Source organism: Caretta caretta, chromosome 3 (assembly GCF_965140235.1).
Source record: "Caretta caretta isolate rCarCar2 chromosome 3, rCarCar1.hap1, whole genome shotgun sequence".
Classification (NCBI taxonomy): domain Eukaryota; kingdom Metazoa; phylum Chordata; order Testudines; family Cheloniidae; genus Caretta; species Caretta caretta.
The window spans coordinates 158,869,309-158,896,861 of record NC_134208.1 but is presented as its reverse complement, the minus strand read 5'-3'; the positions used below and the strand labels follow the sequence as shown (position 1 = coordinate 158,896,861).

General features: G+C 42.9%; 1 protein-coding gene across 1 annotated transcript in view; it reads right to left on the bottom strand.

The window, feature by feature from the left end:
• The window catches only part of PARP1 (poly(ADP-ribose) polymerase 1), a 54,441-nt gene that overhangs the window by 7,393 nt on the left and 19,495 nt on the right, over window positions 1-27,553 (bottom strand). The window contains exons 5-17 of the mRNA XM_048843349.2: window positions 23,291-23,387; window positions 21,084-21,200; window positions 19,967-20,143; window positions 18,811-18,952; window positions 17,235-17,375; window positions 16,140-16,382; window positions 14,680-14,748; window positions 13,284-13,416; window positions 10,049-10,244; window positions 7,711-7,839; window positions 3,086-3,169; window positions 1,388-1,510; window positions 179-307 (exon numbers count right to left, since the gene is read on the bottom strand). Coding sequence (XP_048699306.1) covers window positions 179-307; window positions 1,388-1,510; window positions 3,086-3,169; window positions 7,711-7,839; window positions 10,049-10,244; window positions 13,284-13,416; window positions 14,680-14,748; window positions 16,140-16,382; window positions 17,235-17,375; window positions 18,811-18,952; window positions 19,967-20,143; window positions 21,084-21,200; window positions 23,291-23,387 — 1,780 coding nt within the window. The remainder of the gene's footprint in view (window positions 1-178; window positions 308-1,387; window positions 1,511-3,085; window positions 3,170-7,710; window positions 7,840-10,048; window positions 10,245-13,283; window positions 13,417-14,679; window positions 14,749-16,139; window positions 16,383-17,234; window positions 17,376-18,810; window positions 18,953-19,966; window positions 20,144-21,083; window positions 21,201-23,290; window positions 23,388-27,553) is intronic.

Sequence of the window (27,553 nt, the reverse complement as noted above, 5' to 3'; positions counted from 1 at the left end):
ACATATACAATGATATACTGGGAGCTCAATATGGGGCATGATTTGTTCCCTGCTAGAGTGGAAAGCTGTATTTTTAGTTTACCAGCAGTACCTTATTCATCTGTTATACTCCATACGAATGGGTGCCAAGTTCTTATTCACAGCCAGTGACCACAGTCTACTATTCTATTTCATTTACCTTAATGTTAGTTTTGAGCTTTTCGTAGTTGATGTCAATTGGGTCTTTATCCCCATCTTCATTTCCACCTCTGAGAAGGCTGTAAGCGACCTCAATATCAAGCAGGTTGTCTAACATCTGCACTTTGGCCTGGATAATTTGAAGAGGTTATTTTTCTTGCCATAGGAAAGTCTTTACAGCCTTAAGACCTTGTCCTGCAGCTGCTATGAGCATGTTAATGCCGAGATATTTATAAATGTCTGTGCACCACTGCCACAACACTTGGGTGGCTCACAACAATAAAGCTATCTATAGAACTTTCCTGTTAACAAAAACCCACCTATCTCTTTCATAAAATCAATACAGCACCTAGGCAAATGGATCTGACACTTTTCTTTAAGCTAACCACCCCAGGCTCCAAAGGAGGGTGCAGATTTCAGAAGCCCTCCCCTGTTCTGCTGCCAGCTATGGAGAGTTTAAGCTCCAGAACAGAGAGCTCAAGCAAACTGGCAAGTTTCTTCATCCTCTGCAGAGGGTCATGGGGAGATAAGCAATTTCTCAGACAAGTGGATCCAAGGCTGTGATGTCGAAAGCATTTCAGTATCCATGAGGACTATGTAGAAGCTACATTAAAACCTGCAATTCCTACTTTAAGGTCAAGCTCTACATCTTTCTCTGCTTTCAAAAAGCTAAAAACAAATCCCCTCAGTTTTCCCCTTTTCATTCAGTTTTGCTACTTTAAAACTTTACATCAGTAGATCCTTTGGCAAAGATATGCAACAGAATATGGGTGGGAGTCAGGCCTGAAAACCTAAAGTTATCCCACTCATACAGAGGATGAATTTGGCCCAGAATCTCTTTAGCTGTATATAAGCCACAAAGCCTATGAAGTGATGGTTAAGAGCTAGTTCAGCTTTTGTTATGCAAAGCACAGGGGACAATTCTTCAGACATTTCTGGATAACAGCTAAGCCAACTTAAACAGCACAGAAAGAAGCCTACATACTTAAAACACAAAGCTACACTATTATAGTCACAGCCTTGCAGTGTCAAATAGGATTGCGAACAGTTCTGTTCCAAACAATGAAGCAACGGTCACTTTTAAGTTGACTTAGTTAAATTCCTAGAAGAAGGTGTTTCCTCATTCACACTTAAAACGCAAATCTTCTACATTTGAATATCAGGTGCCAGAGCTGCTTTCCACAATAAATATCATATGTTTCATTGATACCTGGATATGTTCTAGGTTATTTAAGAGAGGTGGTTTCTTCATCCCAAAGTCATGAGGTATCAGGGTATAGAAGCGATTGGAGAGATCCAGTATCTGAGAATCACTGCCACCATCAGACACTGCCTAAATGAGAAGAAGAGAAACGAATTCTGGGAAAGATCCATGCAACAATAGATGCATTCAAGGTACTTTTTTGGAAAGACTAGAAAAAAGAAATGTTAACAATACAAGAACAGAGAAACATAACCAAAGTGATTTTAATGCTGAAACCCACTTAAATGAATAAAGGGACAGTCCTGTTAAATCACTTTCCATGTTCCAAATCAAAATACCTACAGCAATACAATCATTTTCTGGTAAAGGAACAACTGATAAAGGAATAAGCTTGTTCGGGGAAAAAAGCAAAAAAAAACAGGTTCTGGTACACTAAAACAAACTGCAATAAAACCATAAGTGCAGACGTGCTGACTGCGTGAACCAGAGAACAGCTGAATGAATCATTTTGTTGCAGCAAGCAGCCAATGTGCATTTATATGAAGTCTGGAAGTGCCCCTCTGCATGCCTCTTTTGGGTACCATACAGAGGACTTTTGTGAGCTCTATGGGCAATACCGACTAGCGATCCTTGCAATGCTCCAAATCATCAGCAACAGTGCCTTCTAGCACCCAGAACAGATGAGCACTACAGCACATCTAAATGTATTATTAAGTAAACAGCTTAGAACCTCATCTTGGAATGCAGTGAACAGGAGTAACTCCACAAACTTCAGTGGATTAATCCCGCATTTACACCAGCAGCAGTGGATTTGGTCCTGTTTTAGGCCATGTCTACACCAGGGGCGCTACAGCGGCATAGCTACGGCATCACAGCTAGGCCTCTTATAACCCTGTAGTGTAGACACAGACTATGGTGATGGAAGGGGCTTTTTTATTGGCGTAGGAACTCCACTTCCCTGAGACACAGCAGTTAGGTCGACAGAGGCATTCTTCTGTCAACCTAGCTGCATCTACACCAGGGGTTAGGTCAGCATAGATATGGTGCTCAGGAAAGTGGATTTTTTTATACCCCAAGCACTGCAGCTATGTTTTAAGTGTAGACCAGGTTTAACTTTACATACTCCTCTACCACATGCTTAAAATACTGTTCTTCCTAAAGAACAAATCGGGTGTATTTACACTATAACACTGAAGTAATTAGTTGCATATTCACACTATGTCCTCGTAGGGCTGGTCTGCACTGGAAACTTACATTGGCAGAGCCGTGTCTCGTGTGTGTGAAAAATGCACGCCTGAGAGATGTAGCTATGCCGACCTAATCCCGGTATAGGCAGCACAAGGTAGACAAAAAATTCTTCTGTTGTCCTAGCTACTGCCTCTTAGGAAAGTGGATTAACTACAGTGATGAAAGAACCCCTCCCGTTGCTGTAGTGAGTGTCTACACTGAAGCACTGCAGCTGTGTCACCGTAGCATCTTAAGTGCAGACAGCCTCAGATACAGACACCACGGGTTAATTCAAAAAGAATGAAGCAGCTCCTTTACTGCAACATAAAGTATGTACTCTTCCTCCATTAACTTTTAGTTGATCAAAACAAGTGTAAGCTCTGTAAAGCACAAATGCAGCAAGGAATCCAGTCGCGTTCTGAGCCCAGAATGACTTCTGAATTCCCTTGCTGGTTGTTAAGTCTGTTTCTTGCTCACCTGCTGAACCTCATTAAGGATGGAGTATGCACTCTGGATTTGCCTCTTGCTCAGCTTTCCCAGTGGCATCTTCTGGAGGTCAATCTAACAAGGAGATTTGTTGAAGCAATTAAAACAGGACTCCATTACAATGAAACCCCCATAGTTCCTCTCATCTGGCCATCAGAAAGATTTGAGTCTCCAGACAGAATACATTATATAAAAATTAAAACATTTCAGAGCTAGCATTTATCTGCATGGATTGAAGAATGACTAGAGTAGTGCAGCCAGAATATGGACACGTTATCTCCCAATGAGACAAAATTATGTCTGTAACTTAAGACAATGTGCAGTACTTGGCCTGAACAAAATAAGCGTTTCAGTCTAAGGTTTAACATTTACCTAATGCCATAAGCATTCATGACCCTTTACAATTAAGTCTGCTGCTGGAGAAACTAATATAAAATGGCAGTTTGAACAGAATAAAATATCCTTCAGGAGATCACATAATGTGCCCAGGGTTTTTACTGCAGTAACAGTCCAATCGTACTCCATTTTCAGCATTTGCACTTGGCACCTGTACAAAACTACAGAGTAAAGCATGAGGAAGTTGTATTCTGTATTTTGCATACAGAGTGCCCCATCAAGGCACATGCCAACTAAAAGTGTAATCTCACAGTACAAATTACGCTTCTGTTTTCCACATTTTATTTACTAATTTATTTTAGAAATAGATGTTGCCTGGCACCTCCACCTATCTCACCCTCCCCACTTTTTGGGCAAACTAATTACCCCACCTCCGCCCCCGATATTAATTCTTTCTTAAGACCTTCCCAGATCTCTCTCTGGTCTGGCAGCACAGTTTTGATAAGAGTGTCTTTTGAACAGCTGGAACTTGGGAGTTTTAGCTTAAAACTAGACCTGTTCATGCACCAGCTTTGTAATGAAGCAGCTCTGTATGTGGCAGCATTTAACAAAGCTCCATTTTAACTGAAAGTTTTACGAGAGGTTATGGATATGCTCTGGACATTAGCAGTCCTCATAGAACACACCTCAGCTCAGCAGGTCAGTACTATTTGTATAGTTAGAACACTGACTGACAGGCACCAGGTCCAAAATCCTCATTGCAGAGAGGAAAACTGTAGGGCAGCTGGTTCCAAACAGGATTCAATGGCAGAACCCTCTAGGAAACTCCACAAATCTTTTCCTGTTGGATAAATTCTATTTTATTCATTAAAGTGAAATTAAAATTCCCAGCTACATGCACACCCCTTCTGCACAGGAGCTTGAGAAGCTCTTCTGAACCAGTGAGCCTTGCCACCCAAGTTCTGAAGTAATTTGCATGGCAATTTGCACCTTGTATCATGGTACAGAGATTTGCTTCCCCCTCCTGCTGCATCTACAACATGATGAAATCCAGCAATAAAGAAAAAAACAAGTTGGATGGAGAGATAGAAGTCACAGCCTCAGATGTGACAGAATGCAACTTATGATATCTTGGGGACACTCATTTAGAGGGACACATGCACTTTCAGGAAAAATCAGACAAAGCATTCTCAGTGATGACTATTTAGGCTAGCCACTACCTAGACCAATACACATTAGACTGTTATGTAGCCTCCCAAGAGGCCAGGTCTGGGCTGAAGTGCTGGAAGCCCCTTCCTAGAGTCACTTAAAACTAGCATTACCAGGGTGGACTGGACTAAATGCCCCAATATAACTTCCATCTCCAATTGCTATATAGGAAGTAAAGTGGCAAATGAGATGTACAACTATGATTTTAAGCTGCAAAGCAACATTGATCTGATCTGTTTAATTTTGGACAAAACAGCACAGAGATCATGAAGGATCAGGTCTAGATCAATAATATAGCCACTTTGCTGCTGCCAAATGCATCAGGTATATTGTCAGAATCACCTCCAGTGCAGTCACAAGCACCAGGTGGCACATGATGACAAAGCAACGCAGAAGCTGTAGACATATGGAGTACCAGCAGCAAAACAGTTAATACACCAATGCTTTGCAAAGGGGTAATGTAGTACTTCGCCCCAGTGCTCGATGTCTCCATCCAGGAATGAGAAGGGACAGTACTAGGGTAGTTCAGGTCCTAGTCCACCTAGCAGGTGTTTACTACAAGGCAATGGTGGAAAGAACTGTAACAGGCCTGGGATAGGGTTAAGTGAGGGGAAGTCTTTACAGAATTAGAAAGCTGAAGAGAGTCTTCAGATCACCCCCATCATGGAAATAATCCTTTACATCACAGTAAATCTACCGGGAAAAAGCCTGAAGCTGCCAAAGCTATCTACACACATTGGGAGTGCCTGGATACGGTGCAGTAAATAAAAGCACATGAAATCAGGTGGATGAAAGGACCTCATAAACCCCTTGGGGAGACTGCAGACAGTTTTTGGCTCCCTAGCAGAGGCAAATATTCTTCCCTCATTGGAAAGAGATGCTGCTCCCGTACATGGGATAATACTGAAGCCAGAATCTAATGGGAAGAGCAAGTCTCCATTCTAGCTCTAAGGGCCATACAGATCCTCAGATGGCACAAATTAGCATGGATCCAATGGAGCTAATTTTCTCCAGATGATCTGGACAGTACTGGAAATGGAGGATCATTAGCATTTATTTTAGGGGCTTTAATCCAAAATCTGTGCTTTCAAAAGCCACAGAATATACAGGAAAATCTCTTCTCATAGATGCTTCAGAATGTGCTTGCACATTAAAAGGACTTCAGGTATACAGAGTTTCACTGCACATGACAAACTGCAGTGTAGTTGTAGAAAAGGTGGTGTGCAAATTAATCTATATGTCACAGAGAGCAAGCAACACCTCTTTCAATATGCAATTTTATGCTAGGTAAAGTAAACTACCTTTATAGGCTGACCAAAGAAAGCCAGAGAGAAAAGTTGTTTAACATTACAGATGCCCTGACATGCAGCAGTTCACCCACAACATTAAAAATAGATTTGGAGACTGCAGATGAATGTTAGTACACACGTTTATATGGAGCAAGGCAGGCATATGGCCCTACTTGAATTGTGGGATGATTATCAAAACACAGTGGCTGAATTGTGGACAAGCCATGAAAAATTGCGGAAAAGTAATAATGGACCTTATTATTTGCGATAATAAAGCCCATTATTATTTTTCCATGATTTTCCGCTGTGGGCTGCCCAGGGCCGCCTCTGTCAGCGCAGACTGGGCTCCCGCTGTCCAATTGCGGTGGAAGCCTAATATTGTGGAATCCGCAATTTCTGCAATATTGCAAGTTAAGTAGGGCCTTAGGCAGGCACTACCAGACCATTCTTAGCCCCACCTGTTTGGATTCATAGCTATAGGTTATACTAAAGACATGGGAAGACGGGTGGATCACAGCGCTTTTTTCCCCACAACTGAGAGTGGTGAGCCATTGACCACGTCTACACTACAATCTTAAGTCGACCTATATTAGGTCGACTTACAGCCACCATAGTAATTACTATCTTCCTCTTCTGCTAGTGGTGCACATCTTAACTGAAGAGGGGCAGTGTGGGGTGGGGGCTGAGAGCCAGGGCTCTCAGGTCTGCACAGCTCCCAGTCGGGAGCAGGGGGGCAGCCGCTTGGGGCTTCTTGCCTCCCATCAGCCGGAAGCAGCCGCCTGGGGCCTCTCGCCTCTGGCGGGGAGATCCACACCCAGAGTCCAGTCAGCTGCCATGTTCCTGGGTGGGTGTCGGGACCCCAGGGGCAGCGGGGAGTCTGGGTAGCAGCCCAATTTGGAGTGGAGAACCCGCAGCAGCCCAGCTGGGGAGCCAGGAACCAGCTTTCTGGTCAATTTCACAGCTGATGTAAGGAACGCAGTGTCTACACAGACACTGTCACCCTACCTACACAGATATAAGCCCTATGCCTCTCATGGAGGTGGAGTTATGTCGTTGGTGTAGGAGGGTAACTTACATCAGCGTGAGCAAGGCTGTAGAGTAGACACCGATATAGTTAGATCGATATAAGCTGCCTCATGTCAACCTAACTCCGTAGTGTAGAGCAAGCCTTAGAAACATTACACAAGAATCCGGCATTTGACATGATTAAGAGGAGGAAATAGGCTTTATCTAAACATCACCTTACTGCACATATCAGCTTTCTGTGTACCTCCAGAGTCTCTGTTACTTAAATTTACTAATAATAGTTTTACTGGTGTCAGTGCTGCAGACCCAGAAGGGTGTTTCTTGCCTCATGTACCGGTGGCCATCTGAGTTAAGATTCCAAAACCTCTACCAATGGTGATGATATGCATAGCACAGAATGATTTTCCTGATCCCAGGCTGAGCTTACAGGATGAGCAGACAGAAAAGTCCCCTTTAGATTTACAAGCTGAGAACATTTGATACAGAAGTCACTAATGAAAAAGATGCACCAAGATGACATTTGTACAGTTACGATTTAAAAAAAACGATAAATGATACTTCAAACTAGTGATAAAGGCTGGTTAGACACCCCTCCCCCCCCCAACATAGGGCCTGTTTCAATGTCCTCCAAAGTCAATGAAGGATTCCCATTGACAGTGCTGGATCAGATCCACAGTGTGAACGGCCTGCTACTGCCGGCATAACTATGGTGTCTAGTGGGAAGGAGTGACGAGAAACAAGCAAAAGTGCAAGTACCTCAAATTCCACCATGGCTTTCTTCATGCTCTCCACATCGAAGATCATCTTAATAAGGTCCTGGACTGGCTTAGGAAGCTTTGACTTGGTCCCAGCACTAACGGTCAGTTTCCTCACCGCTTCTTCATCCTAGAAAGAGTAAATACCAACACACCAAGGGATAAGGAAAATGGACTGATTGTCGTGGTAACAACTCAAGACCAAGTTAGAGAGGGCACACTATTGCACACAAGACTAAATTTTGGTGGGAAATAGGGAGTATTGCTCTGACAATACAAAGCAAGGGGACGTTAAGTCTGTATTAATAAAAACTGAATCACCATTAACTTGACATACATGATTTCAAGGGATGCTCCATGTAAATGCAAGTTAAATTTAGAAGAACATATTTTTCATCTTCACATCTGTATTGTTAGAATCATAGAATATAAGGGTTGGAAGGGACCCCAGAAGGTCATCTAGTCCAACCCCCTGCTCGAAGCAGGACCAATTCCCAGTTAAATCATCCCAGCCAGGGCTTTGTCAAGCCTGACCTTAAAAACCTCCAAGGAAGGAGATTCTACCACCTCCCTAGGTAACGCATTCCAGTGTTTCACCACCCTCTTAGTGAAAAAGTTTTTCCTAATATCCAATCTAAACCTCCCCCACTGCAGCTTGAGACCATTACTCCTCATTCTGTCATCTGCTACCATTGAGAACAGTCTAGAGCCATCCTCTTTGGAACCCCCTTTCAGGTAGTTGAAAGCAGCTATCAAATCCCCCCTCATTCTTCTCTTCTGCAGGCTAAACAATCCCAGCTCCCTCAGCCTCTCCTCATAACTCATGTGTTCCAAACCCCTAATCATTTTTGTTGCCCTTCGCTGGACTCTCTCCAATTTATCCACATCCTTCTTGAAGTGTGGGGCCCAAAACTGGACACAGTACTCCAGATGAGGCCTCACCAATGTCGAATAGAGGGGAACGATCATGTCCCTCGATCTGCTCGCTATGCCCCTACTTATACATCCCAAAATGCCATTGGCCTTCTTGGCAACAAGGGCACACTGCTGACTCATACCCAGCTTCTCGTCCACTGTCACCCCTAGGTCCTTTTCCGCAGAACTGCTGCTTCACCCAAAGCAATATTAAATAGATTTTCTTTTTCAACAATACTTAGCATGTATGTAGATCTTGGTCTGAACTAGGGGACTGTGCTTTGTTTGAACTTCACAGCCTGTAAGGTCAACTACTTAAAAAATATACTAATAATTTTCAATACATTTCTATTGTAAATTTTCTCTATTCATGGAACAGTCCAGTAGTCTTCTGTGGACCACAATGTAATCTGTGTGTTCTCCTGGATATAGATCAAAGATGCTGTAGCCTGATCAATAAAGCATCTGCCTTGTACTTCAAAACAGAATTCTGTGTGCGTTGAGGTTGTAATTTTATTAACAGTTCATCAGTGTAACATTCTGAATTAATGCAGACCACTTCGCTAAAGTTATGTATTTTTATATTCAAACATTTTAGTTGACATCCAACAATTTGGCCATATGAATATGCAATAGCTAGAAAATATTTTCTAATTTTTTTGTTACTGCTATCTTAGGGGCTATGTTCAACAACTGTAGGTTTAAAAATGCTCAGAAGTAGGATTAAAGTTGAGGATATCCCTTTAAGTAAACTCTCAGAAGTTTTCATGGGACAGAAGAGGGAGAATTCTTGTTTTACTATTTAAACAGCTGACTTTTCTGCAATGGCTGATTTCTCTTTTTCAGTCTGTTCAGTATGTGCATTTCACAGAACTCTGGGGAAGAGCCAGTTTTAGTGTTTCCTCTGTGTGGATGGGTCACTCATACAGGGGAAGAGCAGAGTAGTACTTTTTTAAAAATAGGAAAATGAGACTGTGATGTACAACTGGCCTGGGTCTCGGGGATCTGGGTAGTACATGAAACGACTTTTGACTTATTTTAAATGACAACTTTTCAAATTGGTGTCCTTTTAACTTCCCCAATTGAGAGGTCCCAAAAGTGGACACACAGCGTCAACTTAAAGGCATCGGAGCTAACTTTAGCTTTAACACTTTTCTAACGTGACTCGTTATCTATTTAAATGCACTATTGTTCACATCTGATCTGCACGGTAAATCACGTAGGGTAGGCACAGTATCATCTTACGTTTGCAGAGCACTGAGCACAGTTTAGCACTCAGCCTAATGCAAAATATCCGGATTCCTGCACCTTATCCGTTTGTTGAACTAATGCATTCAAAAAGCAGATTAAGATAGTGCAGGATAAGCATTTTCCTTTGTGTAAGAAAGAATTATCTTCCCAGCACAGGATTATTAGGGAGTTACCTGTCCATAGTCTATTTCCAGAGGGTAGAATTTTTTTGGATATTTAGTGAAGTTCTTGGAATGCCACGAGTTGCCCGTTTTCTCTTCATACAAATTCAAAAAGTGCTCAATGGCATCATCTTTAGACGGCATCTGCTCCAGTTTGTTACTCCCAATCACAGTGCCAACACGACCCCAAGATCTGAAAACCCAGTACCTAGAAGCAAACAAAACAGGAAAAGGGGACACAAGTAAGATCTCTGGATCCCAGTTCTAAATTAATCTGATCCCACGATAAAGACTGCATGGATATAAGCATAGTATCAGAATCATCCATCTGCATTATCATTAAATGGAAGGCTATCTAGTTTTGGAATGACTACACAAACACACACACACACAAAATGGGCCAAGTTTTTATATATCAATACCTACAGGCAAAAAGTGGCTGCCACAAAAAGGTGTGCACACTATGTAGGCACCAATATTGAATTTGATGTGTGAATGTAGTACTGACGGCCACTAGATTAACAGCTCTGGAGGCAAATGTGAGGGTAGCAGCGAAAGCTTTCCTTTACTATCCTATCATCATGCTTCAACTTTGACCTGGAGGGACCGTCTCCAAGGCCTGGTCTAATGCAGATTTTTGTACTAATTTCACTATTTCAGTTGGGGCTGATTTTTTACTGAAATAATCAAAGGAGTACATTGTTATATTACAAAGGAGCCTTTATACCGGTATAACAATGTCCACACTAGGAGGATTGTACTGCTTTAGCAATACTGGTATAGTTAAAATAGGGCCACTTCTGTGTATAGACAAGCCCTATGGCAGAGAGCCAGGCAACCCTTTGCAATCTCAGGAGACGCCAACAAAGGTGCCACCTGGTGTCCATTGTGGCTGAGATGCTGGCACTTGGGCCCTACCAAATTCACAGACCATTTTGGTCAATTTCAGGGCCGTGGGATTTTAAAAATAGTCTATTTCATGGTTTCAGATGTTCACATCTGAAATTTCATGGTGTTGTAACCGTGGGGGATCCTGACCCAAAAGGGGGTTGGTAAAGCTGTTGTAGGGGGTTCGCGGGATTGCCACCCTCACTTCTGCGCTGCCTTCAGATCTGGGCACTAAAGACAGCACAGCAGTGGAGTTTCCTGAAGCTGAGGGAGGTACCTGGAGGTAGGTCTGATCTCTCCTGGAGTGCGGCCGTACAGGGGAAGAAGTCGTCCCGTCTCTCTCCAGCCCTGCTGGGACTAGCCACTAGAGCCTGGTGCACAGTAGGAGACCCCAGTTGGGGCACCTCCAGCCCTGCCCCTCTCCTACAATAACTAGATTTAATGGGGGAGATCTGATTTCACGGTCTGTGATGTGTTTTTCATGGTGGTGAATTTGGTAGGGCCCTACCTATGGGACCTGGATTAAAACTGACCTTGTTTCATCATTGACGCCCAACAACAGCAACCAAACGGTAGAACATATTTTGCTCACTACCAACGTGAACCTCTCATCTCTAGTCTGCCAGTTCAGCTCTATAGTCAGTCACTAGTCACCTGTGCCATCCAGTCCTCCCACCTACACACCCAGGAAACCTTTAACATTGATACACTAGTCTGATTGCTTTGCCTGTGTGCTGTATCTCTTTCTCCCCACCCTTTATTCATCTATCATTTTACATTACATGTCTTTGGGAAAGGGATCAGCCTCTATCTTGCAATCAACTAACATGTCTGGGCTCTACTGCGGGCTAAAGAAGACAATACTGCAGAGTAAGGTTAATTAGGATTTCAGTGCTTTTTTGTTATCAATGCCCAACTTTACATCACACTCAAAAACATAGGGGCATGGCTACAAATCAACTCTCGTGACTGCACAGACAAAGGATCCAAAGTGTCTGACACATAAAAGGAGAGAAACAAGGAATTCAATAGTCCAAGTAGCAACCCAGAATGAAGCGAGCAAGTGGAAAGCCCAAAATTCCCATTTGTGTGGTTGCCCAATGTCATATTTTATGGAGCTACAACTCCACTGCCTATATCCAGTCACTGCTATGGCTAATTTTTGCTTTGTGTAATGTGGAAACTGAACAGAATAACGCAAATTTCAGCTTACTGTGGTCAGACATTTTCAAAACAGCCGCTAGGAAATCCTTGTTAAGCATGCACAACTTTAAACTATTCACTAACTAGGCAAGACTCCAAATCCTGGTCTAAATTTAAAGAAAGAGAAACTGTCAAAATACAATCATTTACAAGTCCAGCTGTGGTACTGGCACCATCTTAAAAGAGTTTTTGCATGATTTGTAGACATACGGTTAATCAATTTTTCTGATTTGTCAGCACTGAATACCAGCCCTGAAATTTCATCCCATACCAATCAGAAATCCAGATATGGGAACTGGTAACAAGAGTCCAATTTAAAGTATAAGTCATCCACAGCTGAAATAGGCAGCTTATCCGCAGCCCTATTGTGCATTCTCTCTCCTCCTAGAGAATCAATTTTCCCCAAGGCCCTCTTGACGGCACCTTCTTCAATAGTATAGCATGTGCACAATTCTGATGTATGCTTGGCCGAGACGGGGCATGATGCTTCCTGGCCCATTTCAATACATCTTGCCAAACCTCAGGGTACTGATTTCTACATGCTTACACAGATGTGGAGAAGCCTGAAACTGAGCTGGCCTCCAGAGGCTTCAGAGTCACCTCGCACCAAACAGGAGTTAGAGGGAAAAAAATGCAACCTGCACGTCTCTTCATAAATAATGTCCCAAAATAAAATGGGCACACTTGTGCCAAATCCTGCCTTGCTGCTCTTGAATGCTGAGACACCGGTCCCAGGACATTATAGTTTGGGTGTACATCATTTAATTAACCCTAATTCTTTATCTAAAAAACCCCAACTGTTCAATCTGGGATGTTTTCACTGTCAGTGGAACTGAGCACAAACCAGACTTGCTCAGGTGCTTATCAATTCCTAATTTCCATTTCACCCCGTAGGTTTACTTTTTTTCCATCTCACTTTATTCCGCAAAAATGAAACTGCATTGGTCAGTTTCACTTCCATGTTCTCATGCACTTACGCGATGTTGATGTAGTTGGGTTTCCAGAACTACAAAGGAACTTTTCCATACAGAACAAAACAAACATCACAGAAATTTTTAAAAGAAGTCATGAAGACATTTCTATTTATATTTGGCAGTTGTAAAAAAAAAAAATTTACTGTAAAAACCCCCACATTTCCATGGGAAATTAAACCCACCTGATCTCTCTGTCATCCTCCAGTAGCTGCAGTTTGTAATAGGAATTGGTTCCTCTGACAATATCTACCAAGCCGAGCGTGGCACTGAATATTTTACCACTCTTTTCAAAGACATGAGCAGAGTCCTCCAAACCTACGAAGAAAGGTAGTGAATTAGAGCCAGGGTGGGGTAGTCATTTTGTATCTCCTTTCCTTATTCAGACTAATTTTGTGTATGCAGACTTAACCAAGAAATATTAAGACACACAGGCACAAAACTGGGTGACTGGGCAACAAAATGACAGATTAAATTCAGTGTTGATAAGTTCAAAGTAATGCACATTGGAAAACATAATCCAAACTATACATATACAATGATAGGATCTAAAGAAAGAGATCTTGGAGTCACTGTGGATAGTTCACTGAACACATCCACTCAATGTGCAGCGGCAGTCAGAAAAGCAAACAGAAGGCTGTGAATCATTAAGGATAGATAATAAGACAGAAAATATCATATTGCCTCTATATAAATCCATGGTACACCCACATCTTGAATACTGTGTGCAGATGTGGTCGCCCCATCTCAAAAAAGATATATTGGAATTGGAAAAGGTTCAGAAAAAGGGCAACAAAAATTATTAGAGGTATGGAACGGCTTCCATATGAGGAAAGATTAATAAGACTGTGACTTTTCAGCTTGGAAAAGAGACGAGTAATGGGGGATATGATAGAGGTCTATAAAATCATGGACTGTCATGGAGAAAGTAAATAAGGAAGTGTTATTTACTCCTTCTCAGAACATAAGAACTAGGGGTCACCAAATGAAATTAATAGGCAGCAGGTTTAACACAAACAAAAGGAAGTATTTTTTCACACAACACACAGTCAACCTGTGGAACTCCTTGCCAGAGGATGTTGTGAAGGCCAAGACTATAACAGGGTTCAAAAAAGAACCCTGTTCTGTTCATTCCCTCTGGGACATCTGGAACTGGTCACTGTCAGAAGACAGGATACTGGGCTAGATGGTCCTTTGGTCTGACCCATTATGGCCGTTCTTATGCATGCAGACAATGGAAAAGCCATTGTTATTTCTATGCATATCCAGGATGAGCACCAGCATTAAACATTTCACCAAGCAAATGTTTCTTCTATGGGGTAGGCAGCGCGAAAGGTGCTGAGAATCCACAACTCCTAGGTACCTCACTGGGAACCAAAGAGCACTCAAATCTCAGGTGTGGGCCATCATGGTTCTTTTGCAGAGGAGAACTTAAAACATAGAATTTGGTCCGCTGATTGGATCAGTAGCTTCCCCGGCTAGGGCTGGGTATTGATGGGGACTGCGATGTGAACGCATGGTTTCAAATGGATCAAACTCTGGCTAGGATGGTTGGAGGCACAGCTGGTTTTCAGCACTCACCTGAATCAGGATCCACTGCTGCTCCTCCTTTAACTGTTAACTTCATTTTCTTTTCAGACTTGCTGGTTCCTGAAGAAAGAGATGGGAAGACTTACATTTTTAATCTGATAAAGCAGGATTGTCTGAAGAACTCTCCTTGAATCAATGCTCAAGTTCTTTAAAAGCAGTAGAGTAGTTTTCATCCTGTCTGGATTCACACCGACAGGTTCCACCTCTATAAAGCACACTGCTCTTCTAAAGCAATGTTAGAAAGTCACTGCACTTTGACTTCCAGCTACACTGCACTTTACGTGATCTAACCTGGGAACTGGCCATCCTGTCTTCTCCCCTGCCCCCACCAAACAGGTGGAATGTGTTAGTTATCCTGCTAGAATTTTGGTGAGAGTTGCCTCCATTAATTAAAACCCGGACAATTGTTTATGAACGATACATTCAGATTCTGCTGCTGTGGGCCAGGCTGTTAATGCAACATACAACATGTGGTGAAAATTTAAGTTTGGGGATCATGAACTCTGTTCCTCACCTCTGAGCAATCAAAGGTTGGAAGGATCCATGGAGACAGCACATTCACACACCAAAGAAATGGATGGAAGAGGAAGGTATTGTGTAGCACTGGCTGTCTCTAGACAGAGACATTATACAGGCCTCCTTAACAGTCTCAAATGTGCCCCATGAACTCAGCATCACAAGGTAGTGGTCTCTCTACAACTTCTGCACATTAGCTAGAATGATGATAAATTCACAAGGCTGAACTCAGTGCAATTGTTTCTGAAGTTTAATTTATATACATTGAACTTACCTACTCATCTTGGACCCTATATAAAAGCCTATGTTTGTACCTGAGCTTGCCTATTGCTCAGATGGGGACTGTCACCAGTATTAACAGATTTATTTTGTTGAAAGAGTCACTGTATTTTGGAAAAAGAAAAGGAGTACTTGTGGGTGTCTGGTAGAGCATGGGACTGAGAACCCAGGAATCTTGGGTTCTGCCACTCAATATATGACCCAGAGTAAGTCACAGAGCATAGGGGTGTGTGGATTTATACCAGCAGAGTATCTCAGGTATAAGGATAGAGAAGCAGAGTTATGTCATTGGCTCCCCCAGTGTTATTTCAAACTAAGGAATACCAGAGGCCGTCTCTCTCTCTCCCAGGCAAGAGTGAGCTAGAAGAGGGAGAGGTAGTATGGCAGGGAGAAACTCTACGAACAGCCTGTTCGGGAGGGAGTTTGGACATTGAGGCTGGTCTGGCCTTGGGGCTTTGTTACTCAAAGAAAGAATAAGGGCCCAATTTTGGGAAAGGGACGAGTTTGGACTATAGCCAGGGTACCTATGCTGTGTGAGGAGCCCACCCATTCTCCTCAGACCCTCACACAAGAGGCATGCTATGGAAGGGTAAAGCAATGCTTAAACACACGGTAACAAACGCTCCTGTGGAGACAAGAGTCATTGTGTTTTTCACCTTGCTCTTCCTTGACCTTCCCAGCACTCTTCACGTTTGGGAGCCCGCTGGACTTTCCTCCCAGGGACGTCTCCGTGTGCTCCTGCTTCACCTCTGCACCCCAAGGCGAGAGCGCATGCAGCGACAGGAGCTCCTGGAAGCCCTTGCTGGAGGATTTCACATCCTGCAGAAACTGCTCTGAGACCACTCGGACTTTGGCCTCCTTCACTTCTTCCATCTTCTTGGTCATTTTCTCAATTTCCTCTGCAAGGAGGGGGATAAGAGTCAGGGAAACCGTAATCCAAGTTTCCTGGAGCAAACGTTACAGCGACAAAGACAGCGCGGAGCCCTTCTGAGACGCTCGGATTCTAGCCCTGCTGTGCTGGTTCAGGCTTTGTAATGTTTTAAAGAGGTGCTTTGCATGTGCCACACCTGCCCCAAACAAAATCCCCAACAGCGTCGTCTAGGCTAAAACAAAGTTACCTGTTGCACAGTGACTTTCTGGATTTCAAACCCTGCCTCACCTCCCAGCTGGGCCAGGGGCTTGGTGGGAGCTGCTCCGATGAGGCCTGTGGTAGCATCCTACAGGCCAACTGTCTATCAGGGACATTTCTCCCCTACACCATAAGGGCCTGATATTGCACCTTTGAAGTCAACAGTTTTCCTATTACTTCAGTGGGAGCAGGACCTAACACTGAAATAGTCACAACGAGGCCGTGAATGAATGTTATTAAATAGTTACGCCCCACCCCAAATTTGACATGTAGATACCTACATCAACCTCAGCTACCAGTTACATAAAAGAAGCCACTTCACAATTAAAACACGGTCTAGTCCTTTCAAATCCAAAACAGAAATATAGCTATTCCTGACATCAGTTCTACTGCAGAGTCAGGAAAACACTAGGAGATCACTCAGAACTAAGAGCGCTATAGAAAGTCATGCTTACAAAGTATACTTTTATTCACTTTTCCAAGAATATGAAAAAAACCCACTATCCAAACATGGCTCAACAGAATGTCACCTCCAGCCTTTACACAGGAATTTAACTATGGCCTCTATAATCTCCTAACTCCCAAGTCCTAAGGTTGCTGTTGATATAGCACTGTTCCTCACTTTGTGTGCTGATGCACAGGGTAGCCTTGTTTGCTGTCCCTGTCACCTTTCCGCCCAGGTCCTCAATTATAGCCTTCACTTCTTCCTTGTTCCTGGATAATTTTCCAAGGGTCAAAATCTTCATGCTGGATAATGGCTTATCTAGTTGTTCAGAAATAAAAACATCATGTAAGTAAAGAGCACTGAGCACCAAACCCACAGATCCTGAATCTGATACTCTGAGCAACCGTCAGTACAGAGCACCTACAAGCCAGCATAACGCAGTGTACATTGTAGTAAGCTTCCTGGGAAGCGGGGCGGAGAAATGAAAAGGGTTTTACCCCGGCACTCGCACCTTCCCAGCAGACACTGCTTGCATACTGTTGGCTATGAAGTGCTAACACAGCTTCCCTTTCCCACGTACAGTGAAGGGAGGACCCAAGAGAAACCAAAAGGTAACATTTAAGCCACAAAGGGCACCTCCTCCATTGAAAAGCTGCTTTGGGGGAATTGGAGAGGGAGGATGTCTCGACGAGACCAGAGTGTGAAGCAGATATGATACTGAGCTGTCTTGGCTCTGTAACCACTCAGGATCGAAGTGGTAACACAGCTGGAGCACTATCATGTTATAGATCAAACACACCTATAATAGATTTTGCAGCCTAGACAGCCACAAACACTGAAACATATCACAGGAACACTGAAGACTGTTACAAGTGCTGAGGGCTGAATAAATCAAAGTAGCTCCTACTGATAAGTAAATGGGTAATGTTGGAGGAGTCTGGGATCAAGAGGGTAGAGGTAATAACCATTAAGTGAGAGAAGCCAATGACTGGTAAGCCAAATGCAAATAAGTGATTTCAAACAAGCTACTGCCCTAACAGTTTAATTCTGGATGTGGAACACGTGATTCAAAGGTCTATGGATGCTCCTTAGAAAATCAAGCAAGAAGCCACCCAATTAAATGTTTCATTTGAACCCTAGTCACACTGCCCAAGGAGTTGTATGAGCTCTCCACAAACACAGTTATAAACGTGGCAGGGAAAGGGGATCCCAAGGGGCAGTTCAACCTTTAAAATTCCTAGGTGACTTGTTAAAGCATAACCTGGATCTCAAATGCATTTGTCCACAGACTGAAGCTGGGATCTATCCACATCAGGGGTGAGGAACAGAAGAGGCTGCCTCTGCTTCTCACCATGGCGATTCAGCCTGATGTTGGAGCAGGAGGAGGAGTACAATATACTGCAGTGCACTTCAGGGACACCATGTGATTAGCCATCCACGTTCCCCTTCCTGAAGTGCCGTACAGCAGACAAGTGACTGAGCGGAGCAACAGGAAGGAGCTTTGTGGAGCGAGCTTGGTGAGCAGGTCGCACACTGAAGCCATGGCTTCTCAAAAGACCAATCAATGCCTCCTTGCCAGTAGAGTGCCAGGAGAAATCCCACAGGCAGCACCGACACCTGCCATTCCCCTCCCCATTGCCACACTAGGGAAAGCATAAAATGAATGTTATTTGTCTCCAGCAACTGGACAGACACGTATTCCCATTCAAACCAGTCTCTCCTGGCTCTGAACACCGCCTAGCGAGTCATGTACCTGCTGGCACAGACGCCTTCTCTGCCAAAGGAGCAGAAGCTGTTGCTGGAAGCACTGCGTTCACAGCCACAGTCTCTGGAGGGAATGCTCTGTCTTGCTTTTTACACTTAAATTTCTTCAGGTAGGAGATTTCCCGGAACTCCTGGGGGGCAGCATTATAAGAAGACTTTAAAACCTACTAATACTGTTACAGAGTTAAAAGACTAAATTCAGTATTGGTCAGATCTTGGCATTTACTACTGAACGATTCTTACATGGATCTCAACGTGGTTCACAATCAATTCATTATATAAGCCACACAACCTCCCATGCAAAGTTGGTAATTATCCCATTTTACTGGTTGAGAAACTAAGGCACAGAAAGGTGAAGTGACTTGCTCAAGGTCAAAACAGCAATTTAGTGACAGTCAGAAATAGAATCAGGAGTCCTAGCACTTCCCCATCCCCTTCCCTAACTATTAGAGAACTCTGCTTCCTGTTACACAAGAACCTAATTCCCCAGACACATTTGCTCTTTCTCCTCAGTGTAGTGTTTAAAACAAAGTGGAGGAAAAACCTTGGTTTTTTCAGTTGATATTTCACCAACATTTCTGCTGCAGGAGTTGCAATTTTTTTTTTAAACGCCCTCGTTAAAAAGTCATTAAAAGTCATGAACACGGTCTCTGAAAATGCTTTTCCCAATTCAGAGGGAAATCAGAGGAAACTGCATAGCTGTTTATTTTAAGACGATAATTGCTTATAGTGTTCTGGCATTCAGACATTAGCATCTGAAATTCTGAGAGCACAGAATTAGAATCACTTGTCTCAGTTAGAAAGGAAAAATTAAAACAGCAAAATGAGCCAGTTATTAGGAATTACACTAAAAATCACAGACCCAAACCACAAGTCACTCTTGCAGCAGCGGGACAAATTGGAGAGGCCCAAAGTTCTGGAATGGAAGAAATGACATCTCTCCATCCCACTGCTACTGTAAAACAATCTCCCCTGTGCATTAGCTATGAGCAGCTCCTCCCATTCTCAGAGGCAGAGGTGCACAGAAGCTGCAGTACGCCCTGCCCACTAATACCAAGTTGTATTTATTCTTCCCTTCCACGAGCAATAGAGTAATTTAAGAACTAACAGCCTGAGTTTCAGATAGTTAAGTTTGCTGTGTCTACCTTTGGGATTATCCATTCCTTCCTGTTGGGGGTCTGTGTTTTGGCAACACATTTCGTCCAGGCAGTGATGTCCCCTGAGCAGTAGTATGCATCACTCTTGAACACAAACTGCCCCTTGCACTCCTCACAGGGAAGCAGAGCTCCGAATGCCATCCCATCTGCTACTCGGTCCAAGAGCTAAAGCAACAGAGACGCAAACAAATCATGCCAGGGTAACAGTGGAAGCACACACAGCAAGCACATCGTATACGGTGTCAGAGAATCCAGCAAACTCACACACATCTGAATATCTTGGCCTGAAGACAAACCGTGTTACTTGTTGAATCTATAACTAGCTAATAAATAAAAACACATTCCTCAAAACTACTTGTGGCACAAAGCCTTGACCACACGTCACTAAGTTTGCCTGTCCACACACAGGCACCACTTGTGCCTTTGGACTGTCGTCTCCTCAGGACAAGGCTTCTGCTCTGTGTCTGAGACAGCATGTTTATTGTAAAGTGCTAAGCACGCTTTCACTGGAATAAGTTAAAAATGCTGCTGGAGGATGGGTGTTACATTTGGTTACACACTGCATAGTCCATAATAATCTAATCTTCCTCCCTGGAAAATGGTCCTTGACCATTTTAATCCTAGAGACCTACTGTAGCCATCCTACCCCATCCCATCCCTGGTCCCCCCCCAGCCCCCTCTATCCCCCCCAACACCCTTGAGGCTTTAGCACTGCTTTAGGAAATGTAAATACTCCAAGTCAGAGATGGCTCACACCTTCCATCGCAGATTGCAAAAGCCACTTCCTATCCCATTCACAACACTGTGGCAACTACAGTAATTACTTATGTGAATAAGTAACATTAGGAAAGACTTAAATGTAGTTTTAGCTTCTTTTAGTGTAATTAAGCTGCTGGGAAGAAAGAATAGATCTGATGTCAGAAAGGCATGGAGCAGTTTGCAAACCTCTGCCAAGTGTTCAATCCAACTGATTTTTCTGTTCTTGAGATTTTACAATAGGCTTTCGCTTCAGACCTTTGGCTGTCATTAGCAACATCGCTTTGAATGAACCTCACGGATTCAGACAGACAGTCACTTTCATAAAAGAAATAAAACCCCAACTCACAGCAGATTCCCCAGAAGGCACTTCCTGTTTGTTGGCTATCAGCAGCTCTTTCAGGTCATTAGTGGAACAGACTTTTCTCAGCTCGTCTTTGATGCTCCAAATCAACTCTGTCTGCTCCTGTTGAGGAAAACCTGGTAGCTTGGATATTTGCAATCACTGTCCAAGAAGAGCAATCCTGAAGTAGCAGGCTACTGTCAGGCTTCCAACAAACCAGAAAGAGGCAACTAAAAGGAACACTTGCAAACAGCCCAATGAGGTTACAAGTTCTCAGGTTTCGGTGTGACTGATGAGATTGTGTGCTGTAACTGTGTTTTTCCAGCTGTGAGGCTGCAAGTGAAAGTCAGCACCAGAGAGACAAGATGCATTTTCTCCCTCTGCTGTGCTTTTCTCTCCCCTAGTGTGTGTTTGTCTTGTTTTGTCTTCTAGGAAATGGCATCAGACTAACAACATCTGCTCCAGCCCATCTCAACTAACTTCTCTTTTCCTCGGAAGGACAGTGATTACCATCTTTAATACCATCTAAGAGATTCTCAAATTGGGGACTTGGGGGAGTCCTTTTAAAAATCCAGCTGGAGGGAAAGGGAACAATAAATGTTCAAATGAAAATCTTACTTAATATTTTACATTTCAAATGCTTTAACTGTTTTTCCTTCTTTTCTGTATCTTTAATAAAAGGTCAAAAATATGTTTATGAGGTTTGTAGCAGTACTCAGCAAGCGGAGGTCTCTTCAAACCAAATCCTGAACCTTGTTTAACTCTGTTTAATGTTGCATAGTGATGGGGTCATGTTAAACACCACTGACTCTTTAGGCCCACATATTCCATCTATATTAATACAACAGGTCACATGATAGAAGTAGAGCCCACAAATCCTGACTCGTACTGCCAGTTTTAAGCTACGAGGCCACATACACACACTCCCCTATAAAAAGGAACTATAAAGGTCAGACATCCAGCAAAAAGGGAAAAATCTAGAAACTCTTCTTTTGGGACTTTCCACTGAGAGGGAGAAAAGGGAAGGATAATGACAGAATGTTGGACACTAAAATATCACTTGAGACATTTCTAATAATGCACATGTATTTGTCATGTGTGTGTTTAGAGGTGGTTTTCTCTGTACCATGGTGATAATGGGTAGCAGATATGTACGTTAAACAGTGTAATTTCTAGTTTCAGTAGAAAAGACAAATGAGTTCATCATACTAAGAAAAAAAACAAAAACAAAAAACCATGATGAATTTAAGAGTTTAAGCCCAAACCAACCCTGATTCTCAGAATGATAAATTGTAGCAGTTGAAACCTTCTGGATCTGTAGATTGTGAACATTGTGCTCTGTTAAGGATGTAACAAGTTAAAATCACAAAATAAAGCAGCAGAAAACTAAAAGGCCTTTCTGCTCTATGTAAGCTGTGTGATAGCCATACTATTAGGACTTCAATTTCAGGAAAAGCTGCAGGTAATTTTTTCTTGAAAGATATCTATGCCAAACGTTTAATGTCTATAAAATTCTTGAAACCAAATCAGAAAGTCTTTCCACTGTCTTTCCTAAACCAAATACACAAAGCTAGGATTTATCAAAGTTTATACTGAAGAACTGGACAGATGAGTCACAAAAGGGTGCAACTGAGCAAGTGATATTATTTCTCATTGACCTAGTTCCACACCTTGTCTCTGTTCAACTTCTCACATTTTATATGCTCCAAGATCTTAGGCAACAACATTCAGTTTTAATAGCATCCCTGGAGCCAGAAAGTGGCATAGAAAGGACTAAAACAAGTTATCTGAAAGATGAGACTTTCACCTCTAGGTCACCCGTTCAAATCCAGCCACCAACAGCAAGGACTTCAAGCGCTACCATCCAATACCTTTTTGGTGACCTGTTTGGAATGATGTGCTCTCTTATCAGGGGCAAAAAAGGCTCCACAGCACAAGTGTCTTAACTTCTCTGAGGGGCCAAGGTCTGAACGGGCTTGCATAGTGAACTAGCGTCTCACCACTTTACAGATGAAGCATACTAACAGGGCAGCATGAGGGATGCTTGCATTGCCGCAGTTCACACTGTACTTGTGTGAATAAATAAGACTCTAGATCCTGTAGCTGTGAATAAATAGGACTCTATGTGCCATGGCTGTCAACCCAGCACCCTTCAACAGCACTAAATTTTGGAAAGAAAGTTTAAAAAGTTTGGGATAGCTCAAACAACAAACCTTTAACAGCTTCTCCTGCTTGGATTCTCTGTCTTTTTCCTTTTTCTGTTTCTTTTTTGAGGTCACATTTCCGTCCACTTCATCTCCTTTTCTCTTTCTAACGGAGAAACACACAGAAGGGAAGTTATTCAAGTGTTTGGCAGCAACTCTGATTACAGTGGATTGAAACTGAACACTTCGTACAGACTAACCTTTTGATTTGTGCAACCCTAGTTCATTTTTAAAATTTCCTTCCTGCCAGATCTTAAATATGCAATATAAATGCATTATCTGCTCAAAAATTCTTGACTCCATAATGGAAAATCATGACCAGACTATGCCTGCTTAAAACAGTTTTCCACTGGAGACCTGTACAGACTGGCAAAAGTATATATAAAAAAATTAATTGCATCACCCAAGAGCCTCAGGAGATATTAATCTGGGGCTGTATTAACTATTTGAAACATCTTAACTTAAAAAATAAAAAGTCAGTAGGAATCAATACATTTTCTCAGATCAATGTAATAGCTGGCACAGATACAAGTCCTTACAGTAGGGACATCAGTGGAGAATGTATCAGTAATACCTGGCTTTTCATTTTAGACTTTGCTTGAATTTGAAGTGTCAAGGGTGGCAAACACAATGACCTTGGTAGGCCAGTTTTCTTTCAAGGGCCTTGATTAAAACTCATGTAGTATCAGACAGGAGAAAAGTTTATATCAGCCCCCTGGTTTTAAATTGACACTATTCTCACAGTGTTAGGACACAATTCTGCACAAACAGTTTAACTGAAGTTGGCTAGAGCTGCACTGGCTGTTGGGAATTCTAGTATAAAACGTTGGCTCAGAAAGCCAATAAAAGGGGGGACTTCAAAAAGGACAAGGGGCCCCACAGAAGACAATTTACAAATTTCCAGATCATTTTCTTGGCCATGGTGGGCTTGAAATATGTTCCAAAATTCAGAGTGTTTTCGCTCTTTTGGGGAGAAAGGGGGAATTTCACACAGCTCAAGGGAGAGGGACCCACACTAACCCAGAGCTCAAGATAGGATGCATATACACAGTACTTTTGACCTCTGGTTAATTCTTCCGGGTTCCCTACCATTCAAGGCCATGTTTGTTGTATTTTTAAGAACAAAATGACCATACCTGTGTTTCTACCACCACCTTAGATTGTGAAAATAACATTCCCTATGAAACTACTTATCACCATTTTACATGGTTTACCCTTTTTGCACTTCTGTCAGCTTTGACAATGGAAATAAACTAGCCCAATCTTGAAGTGTTTGGGGGCTAAATAGTGCAGGGAAATGTTTATATTAAAGGATCCATTTTCATGAAAATTCAAAGATTTGTAGAAATATTTCCATTGCATTTAGACTTTATAAAACCTGCCAAGGGTCTAGAGTTTAGCCAAACCTTGGTTTCACTTACTATGACTCAGCAGCCGCCCCTTACAAAGTATTTGTTACTAATTAGGAATCACACTTGTGGGGGAAATGGCTAATCCCCAGAGCCCTCAACACCATCTACCAAATTAGCATGTGAAAGCATTCACTTCCTCTCAATCTCTCTCCAACTGAGTTGCACGTTCAGAGAAGTGAGGCCATTAGTCTGACTAGGGTTTGATGGCCTCATAAGATGGCTACACAGTAAAATGCCTGCACACTAACCATCACCTCCAGCTGGGAGGCCCAGAATGAGGCAGAAAAGCTGCACCACATTCTGGAGATCACTTTTTTCACAAAAGAAGCCACATGTTCCTTCCAACACCCCTGCAACTCACTCACCTGGGCAGCTGAATATCAAGAAAAGCACAAGCTAAGAGAGTCTGGCCTTCAACTGCCACCAGAGTGAATGACAGGTTTCAGAGGGGTAACCGTCAACTTCAGCCCCCAACTAAAACCTCTCCAGCACATCATCGAGGATCTACAACCTATCCTGAAAGACTATCCCTCACTCTCACAGATCTTGGGAGACAGGCCAGTCCTTGCTTACAGACAGCCCCCCAACCTGAAGCAAATACTCATCAGCAACCACACAACAAAAATACGAACCCAGGAATCTATCCTTGCAACAAAGCCCGCTGCCAACTCTGTCCACATATCTATTCAAGGGACACCATCATAGGAACTAATCACATCAGCCACACCATCAGAGGCTCGTTCACCTGCACATCTACCAATGTGATATATGCCATCATGTGCCAGCAATGCCCCTCTGCCGTGTACATTGGCCAAACCAGACAATCTCTACGCAAAAGGATAAATGGACACAAATCAGATGTCAAGAATTATAACATTCAAAAACCAGTCAGAGAACTCTTCAAGCTCCCTGGTCATTCAATTTCAGACCTAAAAGTCGCAATTCTCCAACAAACAAAATTCAAAAACAGACCCAACGAGAAACCGCAGAATTGGAATTAATTTGCGAACTGGACACCATTAAATTAGGCTTGAATAAAGACTGGGAGTGGATGGGTCATTACACAAAGTAAAAACTATTTCCCCATGCTAATTTCTCCCCCTACTGTTACTCACACCTTCTTGTCAACTATTTGAAATGGGCCATCCTGATTATCACTACAAACGTTTTTTTCCCTCCTGCTGATAACAGCCCATCTTAATTGATTAGTCTCATTACAGCTGGTGTGGCAACCCCCATTTTGTCATGTTCTCTGTGTGTGTACATATCTTCCTACGGTATTTTCCACCGCATGCATCCGATGAAGTGGGTTTTAGCCCACGAAAGCTTATGACCAAATAAATTGGTTAGTCTCTAAGGTGCCACAAGTCCTCCTCGGTATTTTTGCAGAGTGAATGAGTCCATCCAGCCCCTTCACCAAGTGAGCCACGCCACGAACCTCTCTGCTGACCTCCTACTTAGGAGTAGGTTTTATATACTAGCTACAACGATTGAAGTCTTTTGGAAGTTCTGTAAAATTGTCACCTGCACCAAACCTACCCTGTGCAAAAGGTTATCGACTTAAGCCCAGTTCAGCAAAGCACTTTGTGCTTCAGTTCATTACATTCATTGACTAGGGAAGAAGTATATGTTGAACTTTAAGGGACATGCTCAAGTGCTTTGTTGAATCAGCATGCTAGTACCTAAAAATGCCTGCTTTTTGGCAAGGGGAAAGTTAAGCAGCACTCTTATGTAGTAATCAGACTTTCCCCCGCAAACAGAGTCAGCACATGAATAGCCAGAAGCCTAATACACGACTGAAAGGCACTGTGCCCACACATCCCATCAGCTAATGAAGTCTTTGGATGGTTCTCCTCTCCATATGCAGCATTGGATTACTCTCTCCTGGCAGAAGTAGTAATGTATGTCGTAAGTTAACATCTGGGCAGCAGATAGCAAAAGGCTTGCTTAAAAAGCCTGGGGCCTATGACCAACTGACATAGGCCACCACCAGAAATGTTCCACTTTCTCCTCACCTTCCTACCGGATATAAGCTATGGGGTTTATTTAAACTTTTAGAAAGCTGATAGGGGAAGAGGGCTGAGGACTGGCGTAGTGTATCCTGAGTCTTCTGATCACCACATCAGGCATCCAAGCTCAGATCTTCCTTGCGGAGAGAAGAACATATGAAAAATACTAACAGCAGTGGAGATTCTGGTGCAAAACCAGCAGCCAGTCTGAAAAGGGAGAAATGCAAAGACCATCACCTCAGTCTCTCCTCTTCAAAGCATTAACTGATTGTTCTTGTTCCTTGCGTGAGTGGTATTCCCCTGCAGGTTAATATAACACTGCAGTTAAACCAACCCTGTATGATAGTGGTATCGAGAGGGCAGCCTCTCTTTCCCCAGTAAAAGCTGCCTCAAACAAACAGCAATTTCTACTCTACAAAGATAAACGTACAAGAGAATTCTAGGGCTATGGACATTTACTCTTTATTTTTAGAGCATACGCTAGTTGATATTCAAATGAGGTGCAGCCCATAGACTTTCGGCAAGTTGCCAACGTAGCCCTCAGCACCACGCATCAGTGCTCCCTACAAGGTGAACCTTTCAGCACATAGCCACAACCTTTTTCTTGTGCTGTTGCAATATGGTATTGTCAGGCAAAGTGTCCAGCAAATCCATCTACCTACTTTACACCCCTAAGACTAGAAATGAAAACCCAGAGCACATACAGGAAAACTGGGTGTTGTGCCTAGATTGTACTGGGCTGGGACTAAGGAGATCTGGGTTCCAGCTCCAACACTGCCACTGAATCATTGTGTGACCATGGGCAAGTCTCAACTATGGCAGGCTAGAAAGACAGGGAACACTTGCATAAA